The 27440-nt window shown below is 35.0% G+C and overlaps 1 protein-coding gene across 49 annotated transcripts in view; it reads left to right on the top strand.

The window, feature by feature from the left end:
* pcdh15b (protocadherin-related 15b) overlaps positions 1-27440 on the top strand; it is a 506664-nt gene that overhangs the window by 311428 nt on the left and 167796 nt on the right. For all 49 annotated transcript variants that reach the window (XR_012387602.1, XR_012387597.1, XR_012387592.1 and 46 more), the window contains 4 exon segments: positions 9979-10128; positions 13092-13285; positions 20575-20707; positions 23346-23425. Coding sequence is in view for 22 of the 49 variants with exons in the window: in XM_073917607.1 (XP_073773708.1) it covers positions 9979-10128; positions 13092-13285; positions 20575-20707; positions 23346-23425 (557 nt within the window). In the remaining 27 variants the exon portion in view is untranslated.

The following is a 27440-nucleotide window of genomic DNA, read 5'->3' as shown; positions in this document are numbered from 1 at the left end:
TCAGCGACATTCTGCCCTTCCTCAGTGTAAATAAATATGAGCTGCTTCAGTCCAACATCTACATTGGCAGGAAGATGAAGATGAAACCAGGGTGGACATTTCAGCAAGACAATGATCCAAAACACAGCCAAGGAAACTCTCAAATGCTTTCAGAGAAAGAAAATCAAGCTGTGCAATGGCCCTGCCAATCCCCTGACCTGAATCCAATAGAAAATACCAAATAAAGCTCAGATTTGATTGACGAGGCCCACTGAACCATCAAGATTTTTACCATGTTTCTGTGAAAAACTCACACCAGAGCAATTCATGTGACTTCATTCTCCATATGAGAGATTTAAGCTGCCAAAATCACCAAAAATGCCTTTTATAAAGTATTAAATACATTTCAGTAGTTAAGCACTTTCAGTTTGTTTTTTTTTTCTTGTTATTAAATATCTATATAGGGTTATATCTAATAACTATTTTTTAAAAATGTGCTGTTGTTTTTTTGTGTTTGTATTGTTTTTTTTGTTTTTTTTTTACCAAAATTCGGTAGATATTATTTCTTTTGTCAGGTCACACCATTACAGTATGTCTTTCATTTCTTTTTAATTTCTTTAAAACCTATTTTAACACATTTTAATCTATTTTTATCTGTTTTAATATTTTTTTGTTGTTTTTATTTTCTTATACTTGTTCCTCACATGCATGTTTATGTAAATCACTTTGAATTTTTACATAATGTGCTATGCAAATAAACTTGCCTTGCCTTCAATCCCATGTCAACATCTTCTTTACAAGTACTATTCCCATTAAAAAAATAAAAAACACATGTGTTCAATACTTATTTCCCCCACTATACATATACAAATAAAAATAGTACATTTTGATTTTATGGCAAATTTAAACTTTTTTTTTTATGTTCCAAATATTAAAATCCTTAATTTTGCAATATCCTCAAGCCCCTATGATCTTTAATCTGAAATAATTAACTTGCATCAAAGTCTCTATCAAAGTTTATCTTTAATGCTGTTTATTATAAGGCTGCTACTTGTAAATGAAGATGAAATAACAAAACAAAGCATTATAATTCCTTCATAAATCATTGAAAACTTGTTAACAAGCTTTAATATCATTGTAAATTTAATCGCAATGAGGACTCATTTCGGAAATTAAAACTAAAGAATTAAACGACATCTAAAATGAATGTACATAAATGAAAAAATAAAATAATAAATAAATAAACAAACAAACAAATAAAAGAGTAAAAAAATTAGTAAATGAATGAACGAATAAATAAACAAACAAACAAAAACAAACAAACAAACAAACAAATAAATAAATAAATAAATAAATAAATAAATAAATAAATAAATAAATAAATAAATAAATAAATAAATAAATAAATAAAGCAGTGTTTTAACCTAAATGTTGAGAGATGTACAGTGTTTGTTATTTTAAAGTGATGGGGCCAAGACAGCCAGTATATAACTTTTTTATTTATTTACAATTTCTTGGTTGATTATATTTTACTTTTTCATTGTATGTCTTAATTATTGTACATAAATAAATAAATGAATAATTAAAAATGCCTAAATAATTATTTATTTAAAAACATTACCAGTGGAAATGGAGAAACATTATTTGTTCTTTTTTTAGATGCAATTTCACTCAGATAAAAAGCCCTATTTCTTTACATAAACCCAACTACTACCTTACTAACTATTAATATGTAGTTATTTAGTAGTTTATTGAGCTAAAAGTCTTGGGTTTGAGCTAAAAGTTAATAGTTTTTAAATAGTGTAAACTACATCAAAATGAAGTGTGACCCCAATTATTTAATTTTTATTTTGGGCTTACCTATTCCCTTAAATACGGAAATAGACCACCCAGTCTTTCTCAAGACTACAAGTCAGTGTCAGCCAATCTGATTTCAACGAACCCAAACTGATGCTGATGGCTGTGTTCAGATTGGCTCAACAGAAGTATGTGTCTCTCCCCACACTATTGTTTGCTGTAAAGTCTGTGACAGAGACGGACATGATTTCTCAGGACACTGTCAGGAAGATCCTGTGCACGTCACATGTCATAGCTGAGGTGCTCAATTTTGCATCTGGCATAGAGAATACAATTATTCCATCCCACTTCTCTCTCCCTTCCTGATTTCCTGCCTCACCGCATCACTCAAATAAAACAAGCTGAAGCCCTTACAAAAAATGAAAACACCAACAAGATGCATATGCATGTGCATTAAAGCATCATGCGAGTTTAAAGGCGGCATCAAGATTTTATAAGTCAACATTTCTCTGATATCTACACCATAGATATGTGGCTTTGGTAAAGTCAAAAATTATTCAGAAACATTTGTATATGCTCATTTTAAGCCCAGTAAGTATGAAAAGTTTGGTTTGACCATATTTAAAATAATATTAATAATAATAGTAATTATTCCTTATATTTATATAGTGCTTTTCTGGGCACTAAAAGAGCTTTACATATTGGCGGGAATCTCCTCATCCACCACCAGTATGCAGCATTCACCCGGACAACCTAACGGCGGCCATATTGGCCAGACTGCACACCACACACCAGCTGATTGGTGGAGAGGAGACAGAGTGATGAAGCCAATTATGGTATGGGGATTGTAAGCAGGCCATGATAGATAGAGGCCAGTGGGCAGATCTAGCCAAGAGGCCGGGGTTAAACCCCTACTCTTTTTTTGAAGGACATCCTGGGTTTTTTTAACAGAGAGTCATGACCTCGGTTTAAGGTCTCATCTGAAAGACAGCACTAACTGAGCAGTATAGAGTCACCGTCGCTATACTTGGGCATTAGGACCCACACAGACCACAGGTTGGGCTCCCCCTGCTGATCTCATTAACATCACTTCCAGCACCACTTTTGGAATAGTTTTGAATATTAATGAGCTCTGCAGACATGCATAAAGGTACATGCATCAAAGTGCGTTTTTGGGTTTTCACATGGACAGATTATACATTCACCAGCCACATTAATAGGCACACCTGTCCAACTGCTCATTAACGCAAATTTCTAATTAGCCAATCACATGGCAGCAACTCTATGCATTTAAGCATGCAGACATGGTGAAGTCGATCTGCTGCAGTTCACACGGAGCATCAGAATGGGGAAGAAAAGGGATTTAGGGTACTTGTATGTGGCATGGTTGTTGGTGTCAGGGTGGCTGGTCTAAGTATTTCAGAAACTGCTGATCTATTGGGATTTTTACGCACAACCTTCTCTAGGGTTTAGAGAGAATGGTCCGAAAAAGAAAAAAATATCCAGTGGGCGGCAGTTCTGTGGGCGCAAATGCCTTGTTGATATCAGAGGAGAATGGCCAGACAGGTTTGAGCTGATTGAACAACAGTAACTCAAATAACCACTCGTTACAACCAAGGTCTGCAGAAGAGCATCTCTAAATGCACAACATATCCAATCATGGGGCAGATGGGCTACAGCAGAAGGCCACACCGGGTGCCACTCATGTCTACTAAGAACAGGAAACTGAGGCTACTAATCAACAGGCTTAACAAAATTTGACAATAGAAGATTGAAAAAAACGTTGCCTGGTCTGATGAGTCTCGATTTCTGCTGCGACATTCGGATGGTAGGTTAAGAATTTGGCGTCAACAACATGGAAGCATGGATCCATGCTGCCTTGTATCAACTGTTCAGGCTGGTGCTGGTGGTGGTGGTGTTATGGTGTGGAGGATATTGTCTTGGCACACTTTGGGCCCATTAGTACCAATTGAGCATCATATCAGTGTCACAACCTACCTGAGTATTGTGCTGACTATGTCCATTCCTTTATAACCACAGTGTACCCATCTTCTGATGGCTTCCTTCAGCAGGATAAATTGCCATATCATAAAGACTGGTTTCTTGAACATTAAAATGTGTTCACTGTACTCAAATGGCCTCCACAGTGACCAGATCTCAATCCAATAGAGCACATTTGGGTTGTTGTGGAACAGGAGATTCGCAGCCAACAAATCTGCAACAACAACGTGATGCTCTAATGTCAATATGGATCAAAATTGAATCTTTGCCACAATGTATTAAAGCAGTTCTGAAGGCAAAAGTGAGTCCAATCCAGTACTAGTAAGGTGTACCTAAAAAAGTGGCCGGTGAGTGAATAAATACCCGTGAAATGATTAGTTTTATTGTAAATGAAACGACAAATAATTACACTCAATTCAACAAATTGAACACTACAGCTGCTACATCCATCCTATCTGACATGTTTTCTCACTGACATGCCCTCAATTCAGAAACTTTAAACTTTAAATGAAAAAAATCCTGAGTTTCCCACTAGTAATCAGAATTTCACGGTGGCATTCATGTGCGTTCAGCTCATAAATACAATCTTTCTGCCGTGACTTGAGTGCGCTGTGCGAATTCACATCACACACACTTTCACAATTCTCACCATGTTTTTACCATCGAGACCCTTGTGCCCGATTCTATAGGAGTGTGTAATTATTGTATGAGAAGACTAAATTGTAGCGGGGGCTGCAGATGAATGCTGATTCACAGTCAGACGTGAGTCGCTCAGTGGATGCGGGCTGCTGGATTTAACATTCACGGCACTCTGAGCTTCGATTCATTCAGAAAGCGTAAGCAGCTGCTCTCGCTGAGGGAACTGAGGAGTCCGGGTCTCTCCGGTGATGTTACTGTGCCGTGTTCGGCTAGTGTGTCACATACAAATGGCTGCTTAGAGATGCCATTATCTGTTCGGTGACAAGATGAACTTTGTTTTGCTGGAGCAGTGGAATATCAAGTATCTCATTTGTCCTGGAGATAAACATTGTTTAGATGAGTCTGTAGGGCCACGTTGATACACCCATGGTACGGTTAATTTAAAATAACACAGAGGAAACTGTTGTAGTTGGAGCTACTGATTTTTTAGCTTTAGCATTTTTGAATAGAGCTTGGAGATTTACTGTAGTGATCATTTCAGATCACCACTTGGTTGAAGTAATTAGTGTTGTAACGAATGAAACTGAAATATTTGTTGTTATTATACTGTATATATTGTATTTGGTGAGAAAACAAGCTGCTGCAATGGTAGGTTGTTAGCATGTTGTCATTGATGCTAATGTCAGAGTGGCTAAGGATTGTTTGTAGCTGTGCTACAGTGGCATTAAAGGGATAGTTTAGCAAAAAATGAAAAAAATACTTTATTTATAATCATTAATCTGCCTCAAACGTGCAAATAACAGAGAGGAAAGTGCTGTTGTAGCTGATTTCTTTTATTATTATTATTATTTTTTTTTTTTTGGCTTTACCGTTTTCGAATAGTGCTTGAAAATTTACTGTGGTGACCATTTCAGGTAAGGTCTCCATGTGGTTCAAGTAATTGTTGTTATAAAAAGAAAGAATCTATATAGTTGTATATGGTTGCAGGAAATGTGCAAAACTAACTGCTGCAATGCTAGGTTGTTAGCATGTTGTAGTGAATGCTAAGTTCAAAGAGGCTTGGAATTGTTTGTATGTTCTTTGCTGAAAATTAAAAAAAAAACAGCTTAAACCACCCTGCTGAAAAGTCCAGCTTAAACTAGCCTAGGCTGGTTGGCTGGTTTTAGCTGGTTGACCAGCCTGGTTTTAGAGGGGTTTTGGCCATTTCCAGGCTGGTTTACAACCATTTCCAGCCTGGTCTTAGCTGGTCAGGCTGGAAAATGACCAGCCAAATCCAGCTGAAACCAGCTTGACCAGCCTGGTTTAAGCTGGATATAGCTGGTTTTGGCTGGACTCCCAGCTTGGCTCGGCTGGTCAAGCTGGTTTTAGCTGGTCATCTCCCAGCCTGACCAGCTAAGACCAGGCTGGAAATGGCTGAAAACCAGCCTTGAAGTGGCCAAAACCCCTCTAAAACCAGCCTGGTCGACCAGCTAAAACCAGCCAACCAGCCTAGGCTGGTTTAAGCTGGATTTTTCAGCTGGGCAACCTAGGCTGGTTAACCAGCCTGGTTTTAGAGTGGTTTTGGCTATTCCATACTGGTTTCCAGCCATTTCCAGCCTGGGAGATGACCAGCTAAATCAGATTGATCAGCCTAGCCAGCCTATGTCCATTTTAAACCAAGCTGGTTTTAGCTAGTCATTTTCCAGCCTGACTAGCTAAGACCAATGGCAGGAAACCAGTCTGAAAATGGCCAAAACCCCTCTTAAACCAGGCTAGTCAACCAGCAAAAAAACAGTCAACTTTCTTAGGCTTGTTTAAGTTGTTTTTTCAGCAGGGTTGGAGTGTTATTAATGGGATAGTTCAGACAAAAATGGAAAAGACCTTATTATTTACTCTCCCTCTTATCTACAAATAACATAGAGGAACGTATTGTATTTTTTTTTAGCTCTAGCATTTTCGAATATTGCTGGGATATTTACTTTGGTGATCGTTATAGCCATGGTCACAACTTGATCGATGTAATCAGTGTTATAAAGATACTATATTGTTGTATTTGATGTGGGGAAATGTAGCCAGCATGCTAGGTTGTTAGCATGTTGTCGTGGATACTAATTTTGAAGAGGCTTGGCATTGTTTGTATGCCTCAAATGTGCAAATAACACAGAGGAAAGTGTTTCAGTTGAGCTTTTTTTTTTCTTTTTTAGCTTTAGCATTTTTGAAAAGTGCTTGGAAAGTATTGTAGTGATCACTGGGGTAGTACTGGAGTGAGGGGTTCTTGAGATCTACCCGAGCTCAAACTCCCCTCTCGCCCTGCAAACGGGAGGGAGCCCCGGGCTCGAGGATCTCATGAGCTCTGGGCTCTCTCCCAGGACAGCGTGCCAAACTAGCTCATTACCAATCATCAGCCAAGTGTGAACTCTTGATAATTCTTTAAAAAGTAATCGACTCAGAGTCAAATAAATGAATCGTTTTGGGTTCGGATCTTTTAGCTGAATGCGTCGATGCAGTAGAGTCGTTGGGATAATTAGGTAAAACAAATGCACATTATAAGACAACGAAAGGGTATTTTGACCTTGCGTGCATATCAGCCTGTTGTTGGAGACCCCCAAAACCAAAACATGACCTTTTATGATGCTAAATAAGGGGCTTCTTAAAAGGGATATTATGAATGATAAAGAGTATTTAATACACATTTGTATAATAAAAAGGTATTAGCCTCAATTAAAAGGTTTTTCTCAACTGAAGAATTAGCAGTATGTTAATGAATAAATAATAATGGGAAATGTATTAACATCTAAAATTATTAGATGATTAGCATTAGCATGGCAGTTGATATTATGATTTATATATATCAAGTGTTAAACTGATTTGCCACACGTCAACTTTCAGTGTCTACGACATTTCTCTCCAGGGTTTCTAAGTGTCTTTAATTATTCAGTTTATTTTCTGACTGTGAAACAATGGTGTTGCCAGCTTGTAGATAAACTAATTAGTGCAAAAAAAAAAAAAAGAAAACATTTGTATGCAAAAAAAAAATAAAAATAAATCAGTGTGCATGCTTAAGCCTTGTGTGCACAGTTCACGCCGTTTGAAATTAGCTTTCATTCCCAGTCCTCATTAGTTTACCTTCTTTGTTTAACAGTTCTGCCTGGTAATTGAAAAGGCAAATGTTCTAATACTCCATTCAGCAAATATGCATTTTAAACAAGTCTCTGAATAACTAATATGCATCTAATGCCACAACTCTCCAAGACTTCAATAAATCCTGCTTTTAGATATTCTTGTGTGCATAGTTTGCATAAAAAAATATGTGTACACTGTCAGTGGCAGTCTGTGTGTCCATATGAAAGATCCAAGCTGAGAGAACGGAATAGAGACAGGCGTGTTTGAGAAAAAATAAATATGGGGTTTAAATTTATTCTGTGCATGTCAGATTGTGTACCAGTGCTTAAAGTTGGGGGAAAGTAGCGATAATGTGCTTTTTGTGCATTATTTTTTATAGGCAGTGTTAGTACAATATTCATTAAGTGTGTTTACGTTAAGTGAAAATACCAGTATTTTACATGCAGTTAAAGGGATAGTTCACCCACAAAAAAATGTCATTACCATTTACTAAAGTGTTTATACATATTTTTTTTTTAATTTTCTGTTACAAAGAAAGATTGTCTGACTAATGTTAGGGAAAAAACAGCAACTTCATTTCGATACTAGAAACCAAAAACTACTATGGAAGTCAAAGAATGAACATCCTTCAGTATGAAACTCTGCTTGGTGTGAACAGGCTTTTAGAGTGGCTGAATGAAGTATTGGTAACCTAGCAACCCACAGTAAACTAAATACAGTGAGCTGCATCCTGGTTGTTGCTAGAGCGGATACGTTTGCGGCCGGAAGTTAACGCGTATTATTTCTATTAATTATTAAATTTCTTATTTGTTGTATTTTATTAACGTACCCCCACCCCAACCCTAAACCCAACCGTCACAGTAATGTAAAAACTGTAGTTGTACTGAGTATTAGTTATGTTATCTATTAAATTACCCAATAAAATGTATTTTTAACGCCTACCCCCACCCCAACCCTAAACCCAACCCTCACAGTACTGTAAAAATATTAATTAATGTTATACAGTGTCATTAAAAAAGTGCTGCTTTCTTAATTTGCATATCGCACTTCCGGCCGGCCGCATATCCGATCTAGACTTTACCCTGCATCCTTATTGTTATCATTATCCTTGTAGTTGTGGTGTGAACTGTGCTATTCTTTAACACTATGACCAATTTTTAGATCTATATATTTATCGTTATATTTATAGTTATTGTGCTTGGTGTGAACGGGCCTTTAGAGGGGCTGACTGTAGTATTGGTAATCTAGCAACCGACAGTAAACTATGTCTTTATCGTTATCATTGTAGTTGTAGTGTGAACTGTGCTATTCTTTAACATTGAATCATTTTTAGATCTAAATCTTTATTGTTATATTTATAGTTTTCATGCTTGGTGTGAATAGGCCTTTAGAGTGGCTGACTGTAGTATTGGTAACCTAGCAACCTACAGTAAACTGCGTTTTTATCGTTATCATTGTAGTTGTAGGGTGAACTGTTATTTTTTACACTGTGAATGATTTTTAGATCTATATCTTTATTGTTATATTTATAGTTATCGTGTTTGGTGTGAAAGGGCCTTTAGAGGGTCTGACTGTAGCATTGGTAACCTAGCAACCTACGGTAAACAAAGCAAGCATAATAGAAACAGCTGATTAGTCACATTGTAATGTTTGCTACGCCAGTTAATAAAAAAAATAAAATAAATTAAAAAAAAACTCGTCAGAGTTTTAAGGCTTATCAATGTCCAAAACTACCTCAAGTGAGCATTTACAAAACACTTTTAGCAAATTAAGGGATTTTTATTGGAAATTTGACGTTTCCATGACTTGTTTGTCATGCGATACTTCAAAATGCGTATTAACACAGGGTGATGGAAATGACATCAGATTTAACAAGCCCCCGCAATACCCTTTTAAATTAAATGTCAGCTTTTTTGTTGGCATCAGCCTTCAAAAAATATATAAATAAATAAAAACAAAATCCATATTCGCTAATTTACAACACGCTGTCTTTCATTGATAATATGACTGAACAACCTCTTTCTCTCCTCAAGCCTAAGCTGTTTTAGTCCATGTGGAGGTTGACAGAAACACTTCGCCCTTCTCGCAGCGCAGTCCGCAACCTCTCTGTGATTTCCCATTAGTCTAGTTGACAGCCAGCGAGGCATTTGGGAGAACCGCCAATGGACTGTTCTTTCCACGCAAAAGCATTCATTTAAATAATTTGGCTAGGCCTTTGCTATCACAATAAGCAAAAGGGGGAATGCAAAATCTGCTTTTATCTCCCAGTATCTGTTTGCTGATGTGCAGTTAGTAGCAATTTTCAAATTCCGCTTTTAGCTTTGCCATTTTAAAGTGGCTAATTTACAGTGATTCGTCTGTGTGCGATGTGTAATTACGAAGTTAAGATACAAATGTGGTTGTTGTGAATGCGCCTCACGTTTTAATATTAACAGTTTCAATGCTACTGTGTGTCTGCAGATGATCGCATCGGATGGAGTCCAGGAAAGCGCCCCGGTCACCATTAATATCACTGTGATTGATGCCAATGACAACACGCCAACCTTCCCCAACGTCTCCTACGGCGTGAACGTTTACACAGACATGCAGCCCGGGGACCCAGTCTTACAGGTATTCAGTGTGCTGCTCTTTCACTGGAATTAAATCTTTTTTCCTTTATCAGGATGGTGTCTGTATTTCAAAAATAAGTAAGATTATTAATATATTATTAATATTAATATAATACAATTAATGTTAATATTAATTAAATATTTAAAGCCTTATTTTAAAGATTGATTAATTGAGTGTTCAATTAATTGGTTGATTGACTGATTAATTGATCAACTGATTGATTGTTTGATTGATTGTTCAAATGTTTGTTTAGGTGATTAATTGATTGTACAATTGGTAAATTAATCTGTTGATTTATTTATTGATTATTTGCTTGTTTGACTGCTTGATTGATTGTTTTAGTTAATTAGTTGGTTGATTGACTGATTTATTTATTGATTAATTGATTGTTTAATTGTTCAAATATTTTGTTGATTTATTTATTGATTGATCAATTACTTGTTTGATTGATTGTTTAATTAATTTGTTGGTTGATTGACTGATTTATTGATTGATTGTTCAGTTGTTCAATTGTTTAATTAATTGATTGATTGATTTAATTGTTCAATTTATTGTTCAATAAATTGATTGATTGTTCCATTGCACTATTAATTGATTGATTGATCAGTTTATTTTTGTTTGATTGTTCAATTGATTGTTCAGTTGATTGATTGTTTAATTGTTCAATTAATTTGTTTATTGATTAATGTTTATTTGATTAATTGATTGATTCCATTTTTTTGATTGATTGATTGATTGGTTGGTTGATTGATTGATTGATTGATTGATTGATTGATTGATTGATTGATTGATTGATTGATTTGATTGAAAGTTAATCTGAATCAGTGAACTGTTGACTCAATCTAAAAAGATAATGATTGATTGATTGTTCAATTGATTGTTTGATTGTTTAATCGGTTGATTATTCGATTGATTACTCAATTGATGGATTGTTTAATTGATTGATTGATTGATTTGATAGATTTGATCAGATTAATAGATTGATTAATCATTTAATTGATTGATTGATTGATTGATTGATTGGTTGATTGATTGATTGATTGATTGATTGATTGATTGATTTGAAAATATCATCTGAATAAGTTAGCCGTTACCTGTTGACTCACTCTATAAAGATCATGATTGATTGTTCGATCAATTGTTTAATTGCTTGTTCGATTGATTATTTAATTGTTTATTTGATCAATTGTTCAATTGATGAATTGTTCGATTGATTGATTGTTTGATTATTTGATTTATTGTTTAATTGATTGTTCAGTTGTTCATTTGATTGATTGATTGATTGATTGATTGATTGATTGATTGATTGATTGATTGACTTGCTTTGAAATTGACTAACTTTGAAAAGATCATCTGCATCAGTGTGTCGTTAACTGATGACTCACCTTAAAAATATCATTGATTGATTGATTGATTGATTGATTGATTGATTGATTGATTGATTGATTGATTGATTGATTGATTGATTGATTGATTGATTGATTGATACTGTATGCGAGCATAAAGCCAGGCTGATAGTACAGGTGGTTTAGGCGGATCATTCCCTATTTACCCATCCATAACTGTTTAGCCTCTTGTTCTATAGGAACAGGATCTTATAACTACCGCCCCTTAATTTGCATGTTTCCACGCACTACGCTACTGCTTTATTTATGAGGGTCGATTCAGCCTTGATTCTAAAGCATGATGAACTTAGTCCTTGATTCATCAATAGATGCAAATGGATATGTCCAGTTAAAAAGTACAGTGTTTGTGAATATAGTGAAATAAAAGTCAAAGCATTCCTTAAATAATGATAAAGGGCATTTACAAAGGAGTAAAATGCTCTACTCTTTTTAACATACAGGGTGACTGTGAAACTGCTAGCATGCTAGTTAACAAATGTAAACTAATGAAACTCTTTTTCTACGTGAGATCACATAACATGGATAATCTTAATAAAACATAGTATTGTATGATTTTCAAACTGTGTGTTTTAAGCAAAGAAATGCTGTCAAGATTCTCCTTGCGTTCCAGATTTCATAATTGGTCAGCGTGAAAAAAACTGGCGTGAGTCTCGCTTAAGAAATCACTTTTCAATATAATAAAATATCTAAATGATTGTGAATTTTAGATTGAAAGTGTATTCCGATTTCAGTTAGTGAAACAAACTCTATAAATATACACTCCATGCAATACTTAACAAGTGCAAGTGATGTCTTTCCTGGAAAAACAAGACTCCTACAGAGCTTTTCACACATAATCCGCTCATTTGAATTAATAGTTGTAGTTCTCACATTTACAGGGGGGATTATTGCTGGAATAATTGCTCGGATCTCTGTTTAATCTGTGACTTGACTGGAATTTTCTTTGGGATTGTGTGCGTAACTGATTCCTTTGCTATCAGTACATGAGCAGAGCACAGATTTGCTCTGACACACTGAAAGATTGACCCGGAGAGTCAGTACAGGAAACAGTACAAGTTGTATCATGGAAAAGGTTAACTCTTTGAGTATATACTGGTAGTTGTCTCTTTAAAAAGATTGTTAATTAAATCCTTATCTACACTACCTGACAAAAGTCTTTTAATCTTCTTCTAGTTGATCATTTGGCATCAGAAGTGGCTTATATGAAAGGCAAATACCTCTAGTTTACACTCATTTTACCAAAATAAAATATGATCATGCCTTGATTTTTAATTATTTAGTTAGGACAGTAAGACCATGTGACCATTTATTTCAAGTGAAAAAAAAAACACTTGAATTGCCAGTTCAGCACTAAAATTTAAAGAAGTGTCAGTATTCACTAAAAATCCAGTGTTGCCAGTCCCTGAATGTGCTGAAACAGTGATTTCTGAGTGTTTTAGCCAATCTGAGAAGTGAACATGACCTGGACATGATGACTCGCAAGCTTGGACAGTGATGAAGGTGAATAAGCACCTTTGCGGGCTCTTTCTGAAGTAACGGCACCCATTTATTTTTCAGCTGACAGCACTGGACGCTGATGATGGTCCCAACGGCCTGGTGAGCTACAAGATCTTGGCGGGGGATCAGGGACATTTCACTATCAATGACTGCACAGGAGTGATCACAGTGCTGCCTAGCGTCAACCTGACTGTCGGCCGATCCTACGCCCTCACCGTCCGGGCCACCGACAACGGCCCCACAGCCCAGAGAAGGTATATCAGCTAAAAATCGAAGTCACGTTCATTTCATCTACGCTAGATGGAAATAGTGCCAACCCAGTTTATAAAGAAACTAGCAATCAACAACAACATGTAATGTAGATTTTAAAAGTTCAGGAATCAGTGAGGCTTTAACTGTTGACTTGTTCTGAAAAAATAATCTGAATCAGTGAGGTTTAAACAGTTGACTCGCTCTAAAAAATATAATCTGAATTAGTGAGTTGTTAACAGTTGACTCACTCTAAATAGACAATTGAATCAGTGAGTTGTTAGCAATTGACTCACTCTGAAAAGATCATTTGAATCAGTGATGCTTTAACAGTTGATTCACTCTGAAAAGATCATCTGAATCAGTGAGGCTTTAACAGTTGATTGGCTCTGAAAAGATCATCTGAGTCAGTGAGGCTTTAACAGTTGATTTGCTCTGAAAAGATAATCTGAGTCAGTGAGGCTTTAACAGTTGATTTGCTCTGAAAAGATAATCTGAGTTAGTGAGGCTTTAACAGTTGATTCTCTCTGAAAAGATCATCTGAATCAGTAAGTCATTAACTGTCAACTCACTCTAAGAAGATAATTGAATCAGTGAATCGTTAGCGGTTGACTCACTTTGAAAAGATCTTTTGAATCAGTGAGGCTTGAATAGTTGACTCGCTCTTAAAAGATCATCTGAATCAGTGAGCTGTTAACAGTTGACTCGCTCTAAAAAAGATAATCTGAATCAGTGAGACTTGAACAGTTGACTCGCTCTAAAAAGATAATCTAAATCAGTGAGTTGTTAACAGTTGACTCGCTCTAAAAAGATCATTTGAATCAATAATACTTTAACAGTTAATTCGCTCTGAAAAGATCATCTGAATCAGTGAGGCTTTAATAGTTTACTTGCTCTGAAAAGATCTTCTGAATCAGTGAGAACTTAACAGTTGATTCGCTCTGAATAGATCATCTGAATCAGTAAGGCTTTGACAGTTGACTTGGTCTAAAAGATCATCTGAATCAGTTAGTCAGTAACTGTTGACTCACTCTAAAAAGATAATTGAATCAGTGGGCATTAGCGGTTGACTCAATCTGAAAAGATTATTTGAATCAGCGAGGCTTGAACAGTTGACTCACTCTAAAAAGATCATCTGAATCAGTGAGTTGTTAACAGTTGACTCACTCTAAAAAGATCATATGGGGTGGGTTGGGTAAAACTAATTTATTTTATGCTCAAATCACTTCTAAGTTAACTTAATTTCTTCATGTTGACCCAAAACAAATTGATTGTGTGGAACCCAGCATTTTTACAGTGTACATACACACATACATATCAACACAAGAACACAAAAGGACAATTAGTTAAGTGCAAAATATAGTAAACAATTAAAATGTTATCTATATACACATAAATGGTTAATGTGCAGCATGTGCTTTGTTGACTTTTTTAACTGTACAAAATAAGAACTAAGCATTATTGTTTAAAAGTATTTAAAATTAGGTCGTTTTTTTATTATGACTATTTTATTATATATTTATTATGACTATAAGAAAACAGGTAGCAACTCACTGATGTGCTATTTAAGTTGGATATGGCCTGAGGGGAAATAAATGAATCAATGATGTTACCTGCAAGTCCTGATGTTGGGCAGGTTCACACCAGCAATCCTCTCAGCTGTCCTGATAGTCCAGTGCATCCTTCTTATATCTTATTTGGTGGCTGATCTGAACCACTGATTCTGTATCTAACACTACACGACCATGTTTGCAGGTGCCTTGGGCTGGGTCATTTTATCACACTTGCTTTGAAAGCATAGCATGCCTTGCTGATTGTCAGAATCAGAGCGTGCATATGCAAAGTAAAATCCCCATGCCAGGTGCTATACCATCTGCCATAACCTAAAACTTTGACCTTGCATAACTCTGTGAAGCATTAAATCACTTATTTATTGAAAACTAAGTTAACTCTGTTTATAGTTTTATCACTGTAGTGACGGAGAGCTTTTGGTTTGTGCATGCAAAACTTTCTCATCCTGATTGGTCGAACTTGGAACTTCCAACCAATCAGATGTGCAGTTAGTGCACACTGTGCTAGGAGGACTGTTCCAGACTTTAGGTACTAAATAAGGGGAAAAAGTAACACTTGCTTAAGTAACAATTCATACAATTTACTAGGGCTTATTACCTGCTTATTATTAAGATCTTAACGGTTTATAAGAACGGATAAACTATGATCTTATTTCACATCCATAATCCTACACAAGATCTAAACCCTATTAGCACCGTACTATTAATAAGCAGCTAATTAGTCATTTATTGAACAAAGGTTTGCAAATAAGATAGTTTCTACTTTAAAATGTGTTTAGATTTAGGTTTAGATTTTCTAGGTACTACCAATTTGCCAGAATTTTCAGAATGTAATGGCCATAAAAGTTTAGCTCGCTGGAAACCCAATGAGTGTGTCCCTCTCACTCTCTAACAGAAGACTCGACCTCACATGCCCTGTTTTCGATCAATACAACGCTGCATGGTGACAGATTTTGCTTTGGAAATATCCAGAGAACACTCTGCCAATACTGGCTCCTGCTCTTGTCCACCTGACACTTGGAAGAGCGGAAATTAAGCGCTTTCCACTCTAATTGCCGCTGCCTTCCCTCCTGTCCAATTCATAGCCGTCACTTCCCTCTGTAATACTTGCTGACCACTGGATCAATACAGCAGAAGCAGGCAGAGAGACAGAAACGAGGGCAGGCGAAGTTCAGGAAATACATTGTTTCGCTTTACTATCTGAGAACTCGTTTAAGAGCATCTAATTTGCGCAACAAGTAAACTGAGCTGAAAAGTAAGGTTCTTTTTTACAGCGCAAAACCTGGAACTTTATACCAATAATATTATTAAAAACATTACAAAATGAACACTTATCTAAATTGAGGTTTTATGGTAACTGTGTATTAATTTAGTTTTAGCTTTAGTTATTTAAATATCAAGATTCAATAAATAAATATTACAAACACCAGAAATGTATGTAAAACCAAGGTCCTGGCTCTCTGTGGTTATTAAAAACCGTATGGCAATCCTTGGAGTTTTTGTCCTAATGCCCCAGTATAGTGATGGGGACACTATACTGTCAGTGAGAATCCTCTTTTGAAAAAGTCATTAAACCAATGTTCTGACTCTCATTAAAAAAAATCACATGACAAACCCTGTGGTCTGAGTGGGTCCTAATGTCCCAGTATAGTGACGGGGACACTTTACTGTCACTGTACAAATTAAACTTTTCAATGTATTGATGCTCAAAATTAACATTGATGATTAAAAAATGCTTCAGAAGTATTTTGCATTATTACTTTGTTAACCAAAGCAGTTCATTTCGGTTAATAGAATAGTTCACCCAAAAAGCACCCAAAAAACATGAAAGAAAATTCTTATCTTGTAGTCTTAGGGTTAGGGTTAAGACTACAAGATGCTATTTCACAAAGTATATAAAATAAATAAATAAAGTAATTTAGAAAGCAAATTGGCTACATTTTACAAAAAGCAAAGTATTATTTACAACAATTAACAGTATTTTTAAAATGATAAAACTTTTACCTAGACTCCAAATATTAATATTATTATTATTATTATTATTATTATTATTATTATTATTATTATTATTATTATTATTATTGTTATTATTATTATTTATTCATTTATTATTATTATTATTATTATTATTATTTATTCATTTATTATTTTTATTATTATTATTTATTCATTTATTATTTTTATTATTATTATTATTATTATTATTATTATTATTATTATTCTGCTGCTTGTTCAAACCACATATTTAAAATTGACTTAAAGGGCACCTATGGTGAAAAATCTACTTTTCAAGCTGTTTGGACAGACATGTGTGTAAGTATAGTGTATATACTGTTATTTTGGGGTGAAATAAACACACCCAGTCCTTTTTTTTTTCAAATTTAACAACATAAAAACGGTGGACCAATTGGAGGGGTTTTCAGATCGACCGCAACTTTACGTAGGAGTGCGGTCCCCCCGCCCACCAATATTAATTGACAGCTGCCCGCATTAACATGTCTCCGTAGTAATGCATAAAATCATATCGAAAGGACAGGACGAGCGCAAAGCAACCGGGAATAAAAGGTCTATTCAGTTTGCTAGGATCATTAGTCATCATCAAACGTGATTAAGAGTGAGTTTTACAAGTTTATCATGTTTTAAAATGTGTGTATGTGTGTAATGAAGTACAGCCATTCACTTCAGATTCACTTCATCAGCACAGCCTGTGTGTGTGTGTCTGCGTGTCTGCGCTGTTTGTGCGTGAGCTCATTGTTGCAACTCCACAAAAAAATGCATCAAATACTAATTGGTAAAGTTCTTACTGTAGTATTTCTCACAAACCTTACGTGAGATCTGCTTCCTGACATGTTGCTGACAGGCACGTGGGATCGGTGGGCGGGGATGACTCGCCTTAAAGGCCCAGTGCAAAAAAACAGCAACAACCTTTTCCCAGCTATAATACAGACACTTTTAACAGCTATAATAAATACTCTGATGGGTGTTTTGTGCTGGCTCTTTACAGACACATTCTGGGGACACAAAAGACTTATTATAAATATGAAAAAACGGGTAACCTATGTGCCCTTTAAGTCACAACTTGATGGTTTTATGTTCAGTCAACTTAAATAAAAATAAAAAAATAGCTAATCAATTTATGTAAGGACAATGTAATTAATTGTATGGAATCCTGCATTTTTAACATTGTTTTAAGCTTTTTGTATGACTAACAATCATGCGTGTTGTTTTTTGTTAAACTGTAATCAGAATGGATGGAAATATTATAAGCAATTCAAAAGCATAGATTTACAATATAGGCCTAAATATTGTTGAGCGTTGAGAGCTTTACGGTTAAAGCTGGCAGCAGGTGTGCTATTATATGTGTTGGACAGATGGCAGTTGAGCTCGAGAGAACCAGATAGTTATTTTCATCTCTTATTTTTTTGCCGTTTTAAATTTTTATGAGAGCGCTGGCATTAAATCCACCGTATTGGAACATTTCCAAAGTGAGATTTCTCCCCAATCCAATTTGCCTCTGCACACGTAAATGAGCGCCTTGATACAGTGTGTCATAAAACAATGACAATACCAGGTTGGGTTTTCACTAAACATCCAGATAGAAGAAAAAACAACCTAAGCAATTGGGCTGTTATTGTTAGCTAGACTTACAGAGAATTGTTCAGATCTGGGAGGAAGCTTTTGTGGTGATTTATTTCGCAAAAAGACAGAAAATCCATATTAGAGTCAATACAAAAATGCTGCTCGTGCACAATCGACAGCATCTGATTATATCGCATGATTACTTCAGAAAATGCGGTTAAATCATCCCTCCGTTTGTAAAACTGAAACTGAGTGGAAAACTGTTGTTGTGTTTAGTAAGACTGAGTCTGTGGTGCACTAATAATAGAAATAGAAAACCAAATAATCTCAAACTATAGGCAGTGTAGTAGTGTCATTTGAGTATGCTTTATAAAATGTAACACTATATACAGTATGTAGAGTATTACACTTATTTTATCTGCTTCCCTTTTTTCCTCTGATTGAAAAGTCTAATTTATTAAATTATGGTTTTGTGGAAACTGTCTTTTGTGGAAATAAATAAATTAAAAATTAAAAAATTAAAATAAATAAATAAATAAATAAATAAATAAACAAACAATTCAAATCATCACAGATGTTTTCTTTAAAACTCAAAATGTATTTATTTATTTATTTATTTATTTATTTATTTATTTATTTATTTATTTATTTATTTATTTATTTATTTATTTATTTATTTATTTATGTATTTATTTATTCATTTTTTGTTTGTTTGTTAGCACTGTTGTCTCACAGCAAGAAGGTCACTGGTTTAAGTCCCAGCTGGGCAAGTTGGCATTTCTGTGTGGAGTTTGCATGTATTTCCTGTGTTGGGGTGGGTTTCCTCCTGGTGCTCCTGTTTCCACCCACAGTCCAAAGACATGCGCTATAGGTGAATTGAATAAACTAAACTGACCGTAGTGTATGAGCGTGTGTGAATGCATGAGTGTATGGATGTTTCCCAGTACTGGGTTGCGGCTGGAAGGTCATCCGCTATGAAAAAGCTTCTGCTGGATTAGTTGGCAGTTCATTCCACTGTGGTGACCCCTGACAAATAAGGGACTAAGCCAATGGAAATGAATGAATGAATGAATGAATATTCATTCAAAATATTCATTTTATTAGATAATTAGAAAATGTAGTAACTTATTTTTTACATTTTTCAAAGTCATACCATTATTTTATTAAATACTTTTCAACATTATTTTTTTGTTAACAAAAATTTTGAATAATAATAATAAAAAAAGCATTTATTTGTAATAAACATTTTTTGTCAACATCTAAAAAGTTTTACTATTACTTTTACCCTATGATAATGATATGATGATTATTGAGCAGTTAATCAGCATATTGATATGAATTTTGATGTAACTGACTAAATAAATTAATAAACAAACAAACAAACATTTTACATGACAACTTATAAAAAATAAAATAAACAAACAAATACTACTACTACTACTAATAATAATAATAATAATAATAATAATAATAATATTAATCACAGAAGTTTCCTTTAAAATCCTTAAAATGCTCATAATAGCCTTCAAAAATCCTCTTAAGCTGTTAATCATCATATTGGTATGATTTCTTATGTGACAATATAAATAAATAAATAGATAATAAATAAATAAATAAAAAAATATTTATAAATCATCACAGAAGTTTCCTTGAAAACCCATAAACTGTTCATAATAACTTTTAAAAACCTTTTTAAGCAGTCAATCTATTATGCTATTGGTATGATTTCTGATTTCTGATAATAAAAAAATTACAAATGAATAAACAGACAGAACAACAACAATGATAGTTTGTTTAATAATGTATGGTATAATAATGCCTTGGTGAGCATTAAAAAAACTTGAAGATCTGTATTTTAGACTTTGAGAGCATTTACTTTTATCTCATGAGGTAACTTTTCTTTTTTCTCTTTCTCTTTTGTCACAGTCTGTCATAATGCATTTTACAGTTGCCTAGTCTTTGAAGGATGCATGCAAATGCTAAAATAAAGTATCCTAGAAGGCGACATGATTATAAAGGCTCCGAACAACCTTCAAGTCAACCTCACAATCTTGCTTATTTAGTCGGATCGCTCGAGTTCGGAACACAGCCAGGTGAGGGAATAAGATATATTTGTTTAATTGTTTTGCTTTTTGTTTCTCCAGGAGTTCCATTACTACGGTTTACATTGAAGTTCTGCCACCCAACAACCAGAGTCCTCCCCGTTTCCCTCAGCTCGTTTACAGCCTGGAGATCAGCGAAGCCATGAGGACTGGAGCCACACTGCTCAACATACAGGTAATGGAGGTCACTTACCAATATGAGCCATTACCTGTTTATAGACCATATTTATGACTAATTGAGTGCTGCAATCAATAAATATTACCTGTATTTAATAGGCCAAGCAAGAAGTTAGCATTATCCTGGTTTTCCCAATATTTTTTTCTCCTTTTAGGGTATGGTAGACAGATTAAAAAAAATTAATCTGTCCTAATTTACTCTTTCTTTAAATAGATTAATAAATATATGTTGTATAAGATTCAACACTTTACACAGTATGTATTACAACTATTTAAAAACCCTCTTTTTTGTCCTCCGAAGGAAAAGTCAAAATATCAGACAGTTTTTAACAATTGATTTTGTTTCAGACCAGCTTGTATTTCTTTCTTCTGCTGAACACAAAGGAAGACTTTTTTTCTACTGTGGAGGTCAATGGTTACAGGTTTTCAGCTTTCTTCAAAATATCTTCTTTTGTGTTCAACAGAGGAAAGAAACTTAAAAATGTTTGGCACCACTGAAAGGAGAGTAAACTGAGTAAATGTGGATTTTTGAGAGAACTATTTCTTTAACTGTAAGCTTGACGAGTTGCTCTTTTCACAAATAAACACAACATTTATTAATTTCAAAGGCTAAATGAAATCAGCAGAAGTAAAAAAAAGTTTTAAAAATACAAGATTTAAAAGAATAGTTCATCCAAAGTTAGATTTCTGTCATCATTAAAGGTGCAGTTGGTCATCTGCCAAAATGCTAACATTTGCATAATAGCTTTAATAGTTTTTAATAATTTTAATAGTTTTTTTAATAGTCCCTTCCTTTATAATACTACCATTCCAAATTAAAAAGTGTATTATATCTAGCACATTTTTAGTTGTGTAGCAAGCAAAGCTTGTCATAATGTACAATATTTCATGCATGCAAGGATTGCTGGTCTCAATTTCTCACATGCTTTGTCCTAAAGCGACTATGGTGCTTGGCTGGCAGTGTGCAGGAATAACACTTATTACTCAGCCATACTCACATGCTACTTTAGACTGAATATTCAAAGTAACAAGGTAAACAATATAAAGAGCGGGTTGTCGTTGTTCAGTCAATCTGATGTGAATATAAAACCTTCACCTCAGTAAAGCAGGCTAAGCGGATTATTTACTGATTTTTTGTTGTTAAACTAAATAAAAATCGACATTATGGATGCTGCAAAAGGTCCCTTATGAAATTGAAAATAGTCGCATCAATCTTTCGCAAGGAGATTTCAGTGGCTGAACAATGCTTCTGTGCATATAACCCATTCATAATACAACACAATCTACATCAGGTTTGCCTGACTGAAATAGTTTTAAAACATACCATTACCTGTCTGACGGAAATACTTAAGCCATGGTGTTATCCTTCCTCAAGCATGCAAAAGTATCTCCAATGTTTATTAAGGATTCTAAACAGTGGATGTGTCTGCATGAACAGGGGTGCGCAGATTTACAAATCTGCATTTGTTGACATACAGTTTGAGCTACTTATCAGAATTATGGGAATTAACAGCTTGACAAATTTTAATTGGATGAACAATTTTAAGTCTTATGCCTCACCCAGAATATAAAAATACACATAAATACATTTAGATCACTTTAATCATTACTATTGGAATGTGAAGAGACTTTCAACCAGCACAACCAAAAGTGTTTCGGAGGACAATCACCTACTGCACCTTTAACTCATCCACCACTTGTTTTAATGCTTTTCTTACTTAAAGTTTTGTCTTCTTTTGGATATAGTTGAGTTAATAAAGCATTTATTAGCATACAAAGTAACTTAGTATGTACCTGAATAATAAGATGTATACATGTTCATTTGAATAGTTTACGCAATCGGAATGGTCTTAAACACCAACTATTTTTAAACAAGCTTGTACATAATGCAATACTTAATTTAGTAATGAAATCTGTATCATTAACAAAGTTTGATAATACAATCATTAAGCACATTATACAGGTGCTTATAAGAAGGCCCACACGAAATCTGCAGGTGCCGAATTCCAGATTTCAGCAGATTTTTAGCCGATCATTGATTCTGTTTATTTACTAGTGTTAATGCGTGTACATCCATATTTATTCAGTTTTTAAATTAATTTTAGTATAACTTTTTGCTAATATGAAAATATTCATATGATTTATTTACAATACAGTTTGTAAACTAATATTTTCTGTCTTTTAGTAGATGTATTATATGAGACTTGCTTTTTTTTTTTACCAAATTAAGTAAATCTAATTGGATTTGTATTGTAAACATTAAATAAAAGTTAAAAAGGTATTTTTTTATTTAACATATTAAGGTTTTAGTTATGATACTCCCAAAATCGTTCTGCATAAATCCGCAGATTGTTTACAAAATTCTGCGCAGAAATAGTAAAAAATGTCTGTCTGGCCCTACTTTTAAGTCAAGAATACAGCATTTGTAGCTGTAGTTATAAACTGCTTACTAATTATTGTATTAATGTAGAGTCAATGTTTAACAAATAATGAATGATCTGATTGCTAATGCTTAATAAATGATTCATACTGTGTAGTCATCCTAAAATGTTACCGTCTTGGTAAAGTTTGTAGAAGGACACATTCTGAGTATAATTGAATTAGTGTAACGCAAAAATGCTTTCTGTTATTTACAGGCAACGGACCGTGAAAAAGATCCCGTTACATACAGCATCCAGAAAGGAGATCCAAACAATGTCTTTGAAGTCTCCCAAACGTAAGCTTCCTTTGAAAAGCTGCTAACCTGCTGTTCTGCCAAAATCCTCCATTTTAGGGTTCAAAAAGCAAGTGAAAGGGATAATTTAATTGGGAGTCAGACACAATAACTTTGCTTTACATGCAGAAAGCAGCTTGTTTTCTATTACATGTATATTTGGTTTGCCACTTCCTCACTGTCTTTACTGTTTATTTTACAATGACATAATGATATGAATGTTTTTATAATGATATGAATGTTTCTTGCACATTAAATCAGCATATTTAAAATGATTCTAGTACATTATGATACTTTACAGCATCCGGTTGCTTCACATGCAACATTCAGAGAATCAAACACGTCAGTATAGTATACTATAGTATAGAATAGTATAGTATAGTATAGTTTTATTTTGTTTTTGTTTTTGTACTGAGATAATACACAACAATGTATTTGAGTTAAAACAATTAAATGAAAGAAGCATGGTGTGATGTTATTGCAAAAAATGCTAGTTTTCAACTGAATTGCCTAGACAGTTTGGGGTTATTTAAACAGAACTTACAGCTCACATATAAAAACAAAACCTCTCTCTCTCTGTTTAGTGTGCAAGACACTCACACACACATAGACACTCAACACATGACCACACTCATTCATCACTAGTGAGCGCAAACTTGTTTTGTTATTAGCCGTTTTTGGTAACACTTTATTTTGATGGTCCATTTGAGTATTAGTAGACTGTCTGCTTAATATCTGTTGATACTGCTCCTTCAACAGACATTTAACTGACTTTAATAAACTTTGCAATGTAACTTAAATTCAACAAACGGACCATCAAAATAAAGTCTGACCCCATTTTTGTTATCAGCTGTTTAACTGGTCACAAGCGCTAACATTTGAAAATTGATGCATGGTATTATCTGGTCAGTCAATCTTTATTCATTTCCCAAAGACAATTTGGTTGCAGCATATAAGCATGTCACACATAATATACAAAAGCTAATTGTACAATACAAATTGTACCCTAATGGGATGAATGAAAGGGATGAATGAAAGTTTAAACCGATTTGTTTTACTAATAGGAGTTCTGTATCGAATATCAGAAGGGAGAAGGTAAAACTTGTGGTGTATAGGATGGGAATCATCTGACAGAAAACTTGTCCATGGTATAACTGAGCCATGGTCATCTGTTTTCTCCCTGTTATTTTTCTTCCTAGGTTCACAATTTTCTCCAAACAACTCTTATTTGTCACACTTAGAGAATTGAACCAACAAAGCAAAGAAAATGTCCACAGTGACTGAATGTGTGAACTGTAAAACATGTTCTTTATCTATGTTAAATGTATTTATCTGTTATTTATCATTTATCTATGTTAAAAGATCTTAATTTCTGTAAGCAGTATAGTCTTTGTTGTTGGAGAGGAGACAGAGTGAGGAAACCAATTACGATATGGGGAGGTTTAGGAGGCCATGATGGACAGAGGCCGTTGGGCAAATCTGGCCAGGATACCGGGGTTAGACCCCTACTCTTTTTCGAAGGACATCATGGGATTTTTTAACAGAGAGTCAGGACCTCGGTTTAACGTCTCATCTGAAAGACGGCGCTCACTGAGCAGTATAGAGTCACAGTCGCTATACTGGGGCATTAGGACCCACACAGACCACAGGTTGGGCGCCCCCTGCTGGCCTCACTAACACTACCTCCTGCAGCAACTTAGCTTTCCCATGTGGTCTGCTATTCTGGCACTGACTGGGCGCAGCCCTGCTTAGCTTCCGTTTGTGACCATGCGAGAGTTGCAGAGAGCTAGCTCTGAATGACTGTGTGACAACAACAATTTTGCAACAATAAATGACTTTTTTTAATAGATAATAATAAAAAGGGGGCAGCACAGTGGCGCAGTGGGTAGGACAATCACCTCACAGCAAGAAGGTCGCTGGTTTAGGCCCCGGCATAATCAGTTGGCGCTTCTGTGCGAAGTTTGCATGTTCTCCTAGCGTTTGCGTGGGTTTCCTTTGGGTGCTCTGGTTTTCCCCACGAGTCCAAAGACATGTGGTACAGGTGAATTGGGTAAGCTAAATTGTCCGTGGTGTAAGTGTGTGAATGAGTGTGTATGGATGTTTCCCAATGATGGGTTGTAGCTGGAAGGGCATCCGCTGCATAAAACAGATGCTGGATAAGTTGGCGGTTCATTCCACTGTGGCGACCCCTGATTAATAAAGGGACTAAGCCCAAAAGAAAATGAATGAATGAATGAATGAATGAACAAATGAATGAATAAATAATAAAAAGGGTCACACTTACATTAATGTTCCATTACGTAATGTTAGTTAATGAACAATATTTGTAAATAATTTTCTTAACCATAGTTCAATTTACTGTATTTTTACATGCTTGTTAATATTAGTTAGTAGTCTGTTTGCTTGCATGAACTATCAATGAACAACTTTATTTGTATTAACTAAAGTTTCACAAAGATGCCAAAATGTTGTAATAAATGTATTGTTTATTGTTTGTTCAGGTTAAATACACTAATTGACAATAACTATTTGAATCTTACTGTAAAGTGTTATCGCAAAAATGCATTTTAAATGTATATTTGACCACAAAAATATTAAAAATCATAATTGCACCCTTTGCTCTACACATACAGGAATACTCAGAGAAACAAAGGCTTATTCTCTATGAAATATGTATTTTGGTTGGCCACGTCCTGAAATGCACTGGATGCAGATTACATTCTGACACAAACATGATGCATAATTAATAAGACCTGATGAAAAAATGAATTCCGCCTTCCAACAACAACCTAATACGTTTCAGCTTCTGCAGTGGAGGACCAAGAATACTTTTTAGAGCAACTCCTTAGATCAGTTTATTAGATTTAGCACTCCGTAGATAGAGTAAACGACATTAGGTTAGGATGGTGGCTGATATCTCACACTCTTTCTTTTAGTAATGCGTTTAGTAAAGCATATTACACTGCTTAGTGTGTGTATAGGGCACCAAAGGGCATTTCAGCTTTAGCCCAAATAAACTCCTGATCCTCTTCTCCAGTTATTTAGGAGGAGGTTGCAAACGCATGTCTAATGATGCTGTCCTTTCAGTGCAGCAAATAAGGAATGTTACAACTGTGGTTAAGATTCTCAAACTACATGGGCCTTTTTTCTTATAGTTACTATCATTTCTTCTCCTCAGTTCCACAATGCTTTCCACTCCCCACAGAGTTTTCGATAGAACTGTCTGTTAGAGAGGATTGTGTGGAGTCTGGAAAAGTCTGGCTGGAGGGTGAATATGATAATATAAAGTACATGTTTAAAAAAGCACTTTCATGGGGGTTGGAAGTGCGGGGGGATCCTTTCATGAAGTAAGCGGAATGGAATTTTAAAGCGGAATTATTCGGGAAAGTTCAAAATGACTGTGATAGGTTTTCAAGCAAAAGAGATGTAAGAGCTTTAAATGGATTTCGAGATGTTCGACACTTCGCTAAGGCTAAATTGACAACTCGTCTGCTTTGTTTTGGTGCCAAGATGCGTCTGATAACTTGGTGGCACTTTACACGAAGGTTAGATTCATTACCAGTTAAAGGGATAGTTCACACAAGAACTCAAATGCACTGGCTATAGGTAAATACAGACTTTTACTCTTCATTAGAATACTAAAGAAGTTGTTTTAGCTTAATCAGTGATGTAGAATGCAAGTCGACTGTGTTTGAGGCTAAAACTAAAGAATGAAGCAACTTAAAGTCTGCAAACTCAGTTTTTTTCAATTCGATAGATAGATAGATAGATAGATGGATGGATGGATGGATGGATGGATGGATGGATGGATGGATGGATGGATGGATGGATGGATGGATGGATGGATGGATGGATGGATGGATGGATGGATGGATGGATGGATGGATGGATGGATGGATGGTGCGTCCGAAACCGCATACTTCCATACTATATAGTACGCCAAAATCAGTATGCGAGCAGAGTAGTATGTCCGAATACATAGAATTCGAAAATCAGTATGCGAGAAGTACCCGGATGA

This window comes from Danio rerio, chromosome 12, assembly GCF_049306965.1.
Source record: "Danio rerio strain Tuebingen ecotype United States chromosome 12, GRCz12tu, whole genome shotgun sequence".
Lineage (NCBI taxonomy): Eukaryota > Metazoa > Chordata > Actinopteri > Cypriniformes > Danionidae > Danio > Danio rerio.
The sequence above is the reverse complement of the archived record's forward strand: the minus strand, read 5'-3'. Positions and strand labels throughout refer to the sequence as shown.